Source organism: Malus domestica, chromosome 01 (genome assembly GCF_042453785.1).
Source record: "Malus domestica chromosome 01, GDT2T_hap1".
NCBI classification, from domain to species: domain Eukaryota; kingdom Viridiplantae; phylum Streptophyta; class Magnoliopsida; order Rosales; family Rosaceae; genus Malus; species Malus domestica.
Window position 1 is genome coordinate 7,246,164 of NC_091661.1, and position 10,069 is coordinate 7,256,232.

The 10,069-nt window shown below is 42.4% G+C and overlaps 1 protein-coding gene across 1 annotated transcript; it reads left to right on the forward strand.

Moving 5' to 3' along the window:
* The first annotated feature begins 421 nt into the window (after positions 1–421).
* LOC139194498 (uncharacterized mitochondrial protein AtMg00810-like) lies at positions 422–1,305 on the forward strand. Its single transcript, XM_070819234.1, has 2 exons — positions 422–569; positions 695–1,305. The coding sequence occupies exons 1-2, from the start codon at positions 422–424 to the stop codon at positions 1,303–1,305; spliced, it is 759 nt and encodes a 252-aa protein (XP_070675335.1).
* Positions 1,306–10,069: the final 8,764 nt, after the last annotated feature.

A 10,069-nucleotide genomic window follows, 5' to 3' on the forward strand; every position in this document is an offset into this window, starting at 1 on the left:
ATACCACATAATATACATCCCATGCAAACAAGACCCAAGAATGGGGTGTTCTAAAAGAAGGCTTTCTCAGTTAATGTTACTTCCGAACCAAAAACCTTCAAAGCTGCCTCACAAGTTCCAGAATGGCAGATTGCAATGTAAGAAGAAATAACAGCTCTTCACTCTAAAAAAACTTGGTCTTTAGTTCCTTTACCACCTGATAAGAATTTAGTTAGATGTAAATGGATCTACAAAATAAAGAAAAATGTAGATGGGTCTGTGGCAAGGTATAAGGCATGGCTTGTAGCACAAGGGTATAGCCAAGAAGAGGGTGTTGATTATCTGGAAACATTCAGCCCTGTGGTGAAACCTACAACTATAAGGTTGATCTTTGCCTTAGCTACTCAATTCAAGTAGTCCCTCAAGCAGCTCAATGTCAAAAATGCCTTTCTACATGGTATACTTCAAGAGGAAGTTTATATGGCACAACCTCCAGGTTTTGAGAGTGTCAATCATCCCTCCAACTATGTCTGTAAACTTTACAAATCACTATATGGCCTCAAACAGGCTCCTCGAGCCTGGAATGAAAGGTTCACCAGTTTTTTACCAAGTTTGGTGTTTCAAGTCTCATATGCTGATCCATCTTTGTTTGTGCAACAGTCTTCACAAGGAACAGTGTTATTGTTATTGTATGTTGATGATGTTATTCTCATAGGTAGCAGTTCTCATTTGATCAGTCAAGTTATCACAGCTTTTACTGTAGATTTTGAAATGAAGGATTTGGGTTTATTACACTACTTTCTGGGATTGCAGATTAGTTATACCTTAGACAGATTGTTTGTGTCACAGACCAAGTATATCAATGAGCTAGTCGATAAAGTTGATTTACAGGAGTCTAAACCATGTGCTACACCATGTCTCCCCTATCACAGGTTACTCAAGGATGATGGCAAGCCTTATCACAGTTCTGAGCAATATAGGAGTGTTGTTGGGGCACTTCAGTATCTTACTTTTACTAGACCTGACATTGTTTTTTCAGTGAATCAAGCTTGCCAGTACATGCACAATCCTATGGTTTCCCATGTTATTGCAGTGAAACAAATCATTCGATACCTCAAAGGCACGTCTACATATGGTATTTATTTCAAACCAGGGCCAATGCATTTACAAGCTTATCGTGATGCCGATTGGGCAGGTGATCCAAATGATAGGAGATTGACTTCAGGTTTTGTTGTGTTTCTTGGTTCAAATCCTATTTCTTGTGATTCGACAATTATTTTGTTATATGTATATACCTTTACATTCCTCTCCTATGATGTATTGTGATAATGCTTCGGCCATAGCACTATCTACCAATCCTGTGTTTCATGCTAAGTCTAAACACATTGAAATAGACTATCATTTTGTGCGGGAGAGAGTCACTCGAGGAGATCTTCAAGTTCAACATGTGTCTTCAACCGATCAATCTACAGATATTCTTACAAAAGGCTTATTTGCACCCTTGTTTCAGCAGCATTGCAGCAATCTCATGCTTAGTGCCCTCGAGCATCAGATTGTGGGGGAATGTAAGAAGGATAAAGCGCAAGATTGTGATCCAAGTGATGAGATTATCAATGATCAAAATAAAGCCACTTGTTAAGAGATTAAATAGACTGTTATGCATATAGTTAGTAGTTAGAATCTGGTGGACTTGGATAATTTGGTTAGAGATAGAGTTAGTTGAGATAAGGAGGTAGCTAACAAGGAATACTTGCTCTGCAAGCTTTGTACTAAAACACCTATATAGGTGATCATTGTAAACATTTATGATTGAACAAAAACAAAGCAATTTTACTAATACAAATTCTCTCTCTCTCTCTTTCTCTTCTCTATCTCAAATCTGCAAGTACTGATATCTTCACAAAGCTTAGTTGCAAATAAAAGGATATTCTCAAGGCAAGCCCAAAGTCTAATGGTCAGCAAATTTAAAGAATCCAATTAAACCTAATATAAAGTTTCCTAACTTGCAAGCAAATATTGCGATGTTACAGTTGACCAACTTAACAACTAGTCATCATTTTGATAGAATGAAACCAACGATCACATAGGTCAAAGCAATGAAACAAATAATATAATAGCCATCTAACTATCAATATTCCATACGAAGAAAGCAGGAATTCACACCAAGACATTTGTTCCATACTGGCCCAATTACTGAAAATTAAAGATAAACAGATATGGCCATTGCTATAAATGTGAGGATGCAGAGGAGCTGGAGGGACAAATATCACCTGAATACAAATCAATCATTTAAGCGAAAACTTTAAATATCAATCGAGCATTATCTAAAGCGATTACTACATGTCCAGTAAATCAAGTAGACAAATCTGCCATTAGGACGTGATTTCTGCATTGCACGATTCACTCAGTCTCTGTCTTTACTGTTGTATTGTATTCTAATACTTGCCTTCTATGGCTTTACAAAGTCAACTGATGTAATATGTATATATATACAATCTGTCATAATGCAAATAATCAAGAAAATCAATCAAAAATTATTCTCACCTATTCTCTGCTCTTTTGCGTTCATACTTTTCCTTTCCAATCTCAAATCTATATGGTATCAGCCTTCTCCACAAGCTAACGCTTTATTCAATCCTCTATGGCTTCTGCTACTCCAATCTCTTCTACCTCCTCTGATTCATCTTCCTCTACCATGACTACCCCTACCATCTCCCTTCCCACCACCTTTAATATCTCTCATACGATCAACACTCCCATGGACCGCAACAATTATCTTAGTTGGCGATCTCAATTTCAGGATATTCTTGAAATTCATGGCATGGAAGATGTCATGACTATCAATTCTAAACCACCAAAAAAGCTCGATGATGGCTCTGTCAATCCCCATTAGTCTAGGGACAAACTCGTTCTCAGTTGGATCAAGGCTACCTGCATATCCTCTATCCGAACTATTCTAATCCCTTGCACCTATGCTTACGATGCTTGGACTCTCTTGGAAAAGTGTCTGTCACCTCTCTCCAAGACTCACATCCGCACTCTTCGTGACCAACTTCGTACTCTTAAGAAAGATTCGGAGAAGCCCATGTCTGACTATCTGAACTATGCCAAACGCCTTGCAGATTCTCTTAATACTGCTGGTTCCAGTATCAGTGAAGATGACCTCATTGAATGCCTTTTAGATGGCCTTGGTCCTGAATAGAAGGAGTTTACCACTACTGTTCATCTTTGCCATTCTCTCTCATATGATGATTGTTATGACCTGCACATTCGGGAAGAAAATCTCATCAAAAGATGTCATCTCTTTCCTTGTCCAACGGTGTTGCCTTCACTGCTCATCGTCACTCTAATGGCCCTTCCAAATCCATCTCCAACGGAAACCGTTCTCCTCTTTCAATCGTTCTTTTAGCCACGGACAAGGTCGTGATCGCCATCGTCCTGGTGGTGCTTGGCGTTCTTCTAATTCCCACCGCCAGACCAATTAGAATGCTCCTCGACTCAACTGTGGTCCATCTAATGACCATCGACCTCCTATTCTTCCTTTGCCATCCTTGCCACCCAAGCCACCCACTTTTGAGGCTGACAAACCTTGCCAACTATGTGAGGAATATGGTCACAAAGCCAAACAATGTAGGACACGTGGAAACTTTGCATATATTGCTACCACCCATTCTCCGTCACCAATACCTTGGATTGTTGATTCTGGCGCAACAAATCACATGACCAATGATCCTTCCACCCTCACACAAATTCAACCTTACGAAGGTACCGATTCTATTATTGTTGGCAATGGTAATCAATTACGTATCTCTCATGTTGGTAAATCCTCCGTAACTGGTTTACATGGTTCCCTCATTCTGGATGATGTGTTATTCCACAAATCGAGGCAGAGATTGACAAGTTAATCGAAGCAGGCTTCATTCGAGAGGTGCAATACCCCAAGTGGATCTCCAACATCATCATCGTCCTTAAAAAATATGGACAAATACATGTTTGTGTAGACTTCCAGGACCTCAATGACACTTGCGCGAAAGATGACTTTCCCTTGCCAATCATCGAAATCATGGTGGACGCAACCGCTGGCCATGAGGCACTGTAATTCATGGACGGCTCTTCTGGATACAATCAAATTCACATGGCTCTCGAAGACGAGGAACTAACAGCCTTTTGCACTCCAAAAGGTATCTACTGCTACAAGGTGATGCCCTTTGGTCTAAAGAACGCTGGAGCTACATATCAACGTGCAATGCAGAAAATCTTTAATGACATGCTACACAAAAACGTAGAATGTTACGTAGACGATGTGATGGTCAAGACAAAGAAAATATCAGACCACTTGAAGGATTTACGAATAGTGTTCGAAAGGCTGCAAAAATACAACCTCAAGATGAACCCATTAAAATGTGCGTTTGGCGTCACTTCCGGAAAGTTCCTCAGCTTCATTGTCAAGCACCGCGGTATTGAAGTGGACCAATCAAAATCAAGGCCATTCAAAGCATGCCTGAGCCAAGAAACCTGCACAAGCTGAAAAGTCTACAAGGACGGCTAGCCTTCATCAGATGCTTCATCTCCAACCTTGCAGGGCGTTATCAACCGTTCAGCCGACTCATGAAGAAGGATGTTCCGTTTATATGGGACGAAGCATGCCACAATGCTTTTGAAAGCATAAAAAAGTATTTGTCAAGTCCACCTGTCTTGGGGGTGCCTGTGCCCGGGAAACCACTCATATTGTACATCGCTGCTCAGGAAAGTTCAGTTGGATCACTTTTGGCATAAAAGAATGAATCCCAGAAAGAAAGAGTGCTCTACTACCTCAATCGAACTCTCACCGGTGCCGAGTAGAACTAGTCCCCAATAGAAAAGATGTGCCTTGCCTTGGTGTTCGCCATCTAAAAGCTCAGGCATTACATGCATGCTTACACTATCCACTTGGTTGCTAAAGCTGACTCGGTCAAATACGTCATGTCCAAACCAGTCTTGACAGGGCGACTCGTTAAATGGGCGTTGCTTCTGAATCAGTATGAGATCATCTACATCCCATCTAAAGCCGTCAAGAGGCAAGCGTTAGCAGACTTTCTTGCCGATCACCCAATCCTAACTGATTGGAAAATCTCAAACGACTTGCCTGACGAAGATCTGCACAAGCGGACGGAGCGGGGGCAGGAGTAGTATTCATGTCGCCACAAAGGCAAATACTACCTTATTCCTTCCAACTAAGAGAATTATGCTCCAACAACGTCGATGAGTACCAAGCACTGATCACCAGGCTCCAAATGGTGATCAACATGGAAATCATAGCCCTCGAGGTATATGGTGACTCCAAGCTCATAATCAATCAACTCTTGACTGAATATGAAGTGAGGAAAGATGATCTTGACTGTAACACTAGAACATGTGCTAAGAAAAGAAAATCAAATGGCAGACGCTCTTGCCAACCTAGCCTCAAGCATAACATTAGGAGAAGACGAGCCTGCAGAAGTGCCAGTCTGCCAAAGATGGGTGATCCCCCTCGTCATTGAAATGCTATTGGATGATACGAATGTCATCTCAGTACTTCTAGTCGATGTTGAAGAGTGGAGATAATCGTTGATCGACTACTTAGAGCATGGCAAACTTCTAGATGATCCTAGACAACGCTTCGAAATACGTCAATGAGCACCTCGCTTACTCTACTACAAAGAAACACTCTACCGGCTCTCTTTTGAATGAGTACTTCTGAGATACCTAGGTGAGGAAGAAGCCAATCAAGCCATGGAAGAAGCACACTCAAGCGTATGCGGGGCACATCAATATGGACCAAAGCTACATTTCCAGCTCAAAAGAATGGGTTACTACTGGCCAAGCATGGTGAAAGACTGCCTGGAACATGCCAAAAAGTGCCAAGCCTGCCAATTCCACTTCAACTTCATACATCAACCACCTGAGCCATTACACCCTACAGCTGCTTCATGGCCATTCGATGCATAGGGATTGGACGTCGCAGGTTCAATTACTCCAAAGTCATCTGCAGGAGAAGCTTACATCCTAGCTGCAACAGATTACTTTTCCAAGTGGGCTGAAGCCATACCCCTAAGGGAAGTAAAGAATGAAACTGTCATCCATTTCATCAAGGAGCATATCATCCACCGATATGGTGTGCCTTGCTACATCATCACTGACAACGAAAAACAATTCTCCAACCGACTCGTGGATGAGCTCTGCGAGAAATACAAATTCAAGCAGCACAAGTCTTCCATGTATCATGCTCTGGCCAACGGTCTTGCAAAAGCATTCAACAAAACATTGCAATCTCCTAAAGAAGGTGATCGGCCAAACAAAGAGAGATTGGCACGAAAGAATAAGCGAAGCACTTTGGGCATATCGGACGACACATAGGACTCCTACCCAAGCTACACCTTATTCTCTTATATATGGCGTGGAAGCTATTCAACTGCTCAAAAGGCTTGACTGATGAAGAGAATGCAAAGTTGCGCCTTCAAGAATTGGAAGCACTCGACAAAAGAAGGCTCGAAGCTCAACAACACTTGGAATGTTACCAAGCACGGCTATCCAAGGCATTCAACAAGAAGGTCCACCCAAGGTCTTTCCAAACTGGAGATCTCGTCCTCGCATTGCGTAGGCCTATCATCACAACTCACAAGACAAAAAGTAAGTTCACATCAAAGTTGGATAGATCATACGTAATACAAGAGGTCTACATCAACGGCGCCTACTTAATCATGGCAGAAGACGGCTTGAAGATTGGCTCCATCAATGGTAGATTCTTAAAGCGCTACTACCCCTAAAACAAACGCCATACTCTTGGCCCGCAAGAGCATAAACTGCGTACAGCATAAAAAAAATGCATTTGAACTACGTTATGACTTAATGCCTCCTCAACTGAGGGTACGTAGGCAACTTAAAACGTCAAAACTTCAAGTATAGTCACACCATCTAAAAAAAACACTTTGAAGAATGAAGAGCAAATTCAAGAATGTAAATACTTTATTTCTTTAAAAGAAAGAGTCGGCTCGAAAGCTTGATTACGAGAAAAAAAACAGAAGATACTACTTGAAAACTATGTCCCTAAAACTATGAAGGCGATCTTCAAGCAAGCCTTCCAAAGTCTTCAAAGTCTCTACCTCGGTGGGAGACAAGATGGGTAACTCCATAGTCATGCCCTTCTCTCGTTCTAAGCGTGAAATCTCCTCTTGGTACTGAGCAAGTGTAGTTCCCTACTCCGCGAGAACACTTTCAAGTTGCGATGCTTCAATTACCAACTGCTCTCACTCTCGCACCAACGCATCTAGACGCGCCTAGACTGAAGTTAAAGAAGTCTCTGTAACTTGATAATCTCCCGAAAAAGCTTGCTGAGAAGACCGAACTTGAGCCAGTGACAAGTTTATTGTTGCTAGCTAATGAACTTTAACTTCTGGACTCAACTTCTCCAAGGAAATAGCACGCAAGGAAGAATATTTAGTCAAGGCGGCCATAAGTTCGGCAATCTTGATCTTCAAGGATGAAGAATCAACGTTAAGGTTGTCAATCACAGAAACAAGCTTCGACAAATCCTTCTTGAGCAACGTAAGGTCTTCCAACAAACACTTAGAAATCCTCTTCTCAATATGGCTCTTGATCTCTATTGCCGCACCAAAACTAATGTGATGGATGAGTTGCTCAGTACCGCTAAGGTTCGGCCCTCTCAAAGAGATCTCAGAGCTAGTTGGCAAAAGTGTTGGAGGCATTACATGTTCTTGCATACCTCCACCTACACATGGCAAACTCGGGAAGTTGGGCGGATTTCGAACAAGCTCTGCACCAGGCGGATCCCCGATCTCCCTGTCTGTAGGTAGGTCACCTTCAAATATCATCTCCGTATAGGAATAAACATCTGCAGTTGCCAAACTAAAAGATGAAGAAAGATGTTAGAAACGAAAGCCAAAATGGTGAAAGCAGAAGAAATCACGAGAGAAAAGGAAATACATACATCTCTCTCAAATGGCACACGGTCATCGAATTGAGGAGGCCTAAACACTTCTTTCTTCTTATGACGAAAATTGACATCGCTGTCAACCTGAGCACCCTCAAGTGGTCGCTTGTTTGAAACTTGTTAACGCTACTGCAAAATAAATCCATCTTTGTGCGAATCAACTTCATATCCCGCCTCTTCAGAAGCATCCGGATGTCGAGGAGACAAGCATGGGCATTAAGGGGCTAAAGCTACATGTCTATCTTGCAAGGGAGCCGCACTTGCTCAATCAAGAGGTACCAGTTGCATAGGAACCACAGGATAACCCTATCTCGACATATCATTGTCTGAGTGAGAAGAATTGGTACCACTTGCCATCCCCAAGTTCTTATAATGTACCTTTGACCACCAACTTACACAAACACGGGTCATTGGATTACTCTTGAACTCATCCTTGGCTAGCAGCGTGATAGCAGTATTTGTACGTGCATGGGTACAAGACTCCCAATGCATATACACGGCTTGCAAGGATGCCAACTGGTTTTTTTCCTTCAGCTTGCCTAGCACATTTTGGACAAAACCAAATTGCCTGCTAAAACAGTGGGGACTATATGGCTGAACAATGCATCAGTCTTCTTGCTGCAAAGAAACATACCTCGAGCGAAGACTTATAAGATAAGACAAGTCTGAAAAGCAAAGATGCGAATTGTCTACGATGCCTCGCCGCACCAAGCCAACCCTCGCTAAGGGGTTCATCCTCAAACCTTCACAACTTTTAAACAACGCTCGCGCCTGCAAATCATCAAGGCTCTTCGTGGAGAGCACGCCAGAATACTTCATCATCAAAGGCCCCAGCTTGGCTGCAGTCGATGAAGAAGGCCTTGGCTTGTCTAGAGTCTACAAAGAAAAATGAAGGCCAAAGTATTCACCCAACCAACCATACACATAGTGGTAAGGAAGCACCGCAACACAATCTTCAGTGCTTGCCGAGTTTGAAACAATGCTCAAGCCATTGTAAATATTGGCTAAGACCGGAATAGCAAGGCTAAAAGACTCACCTGCAGCCATCTTGCTAGCAACTTTGAAAACTCCAAGATGAACTAAGTTGACGTCGCTTGTTGGGAAAACAAACTTACAAAGCCAACAAGCTAAGAAAGCAGCTAGGTAAGACTCCTCCACATGCTCTGATGTTATGCCAAGATCCTCAAACACTCTAAACTCGTCAGAAAAGCGGCGCCTGGTTAAGCCAATAACACCGGACGGGTCTGAGTCTCCCTTTGGCTTAGTGGTCTTGTTACGGCCACTTTTCTTCAAAGACTTCTTGTACTTCATGGCCTCCCAGTACCAAAATCAGATCCATGAAGAAATCCTCACGCCTGATTTACCTTGAGCATCCTGGAAAAGCTTGTGATACGCCCAAAACAAACAGCGGCAACTCGCAGGTAATCTTCGGCTATTGGAAAGAGAAAGTTTCCTCCGTGCTGGGAACGACCTCGTTATAAAACTTACCTTGGATCGGCAAGCCTCCTATCTTGTCAAGATCCCAAAGTGAAATTGACATCTCCCTTTGCGCCGTGTGAAGTGTGTTGGTCGCTGAACACAAATGCTCAAATGACGCATGAAGGACGGAAGGATGACGATCATAGCTAAACAAAGATATGTATACATCGTGGTAAAGGCCCACGTTAGTAAGCACATCTTTAGATCAGCTTAAGACATCTTCAAGCCACTCCCAATAAAACTCATCAAAGACAGCTTCTCCAGTAGTCGACAGGGTACCATTCCAAGCCATGGCTCTGCTATGGATGTGATCACCAAGAAGCTTAAACGAGGCCAAATGATTGTCACGAGCATGGTGCGAAGGATTCAAAATAAGAACCTTCGATGTGCACGCCTTTTTCTTCGTATTTGGTTGAACAGAATCTACCACATCCCAAGATACTTCAGAAGACCACGATTTAATATGCATGGAGTTATCTTTCGCGAGAAGAGCAAGCGCCTTAGGACCAGTCAGTGGCGCGTAAAGCTTCAATGTTGTTCCCTCATCTTGCGAATCACCTTCCTTTGCAAGAATGGTGATGGTGTTGTTTTTAAAACATTTGAAAAATACCATGACAGCAAAATAAAAAAATCAACCACAAA

Coding starts and splice junctions, on each gene's coding strand:
- LOC139194498 (XM_070819234.1), top strand. CDS start 422: ATGCCTTTCTACATGGTATACTTCAAGAGGAAGTTTATATGGCACAAC. Junction 570..694: donor CCTCGAGCCTGGAATGAAAG/GTTCACCAGTTT, acceptor TTATTCTCATAG/GTAGCAGTTCTCATTTGATC.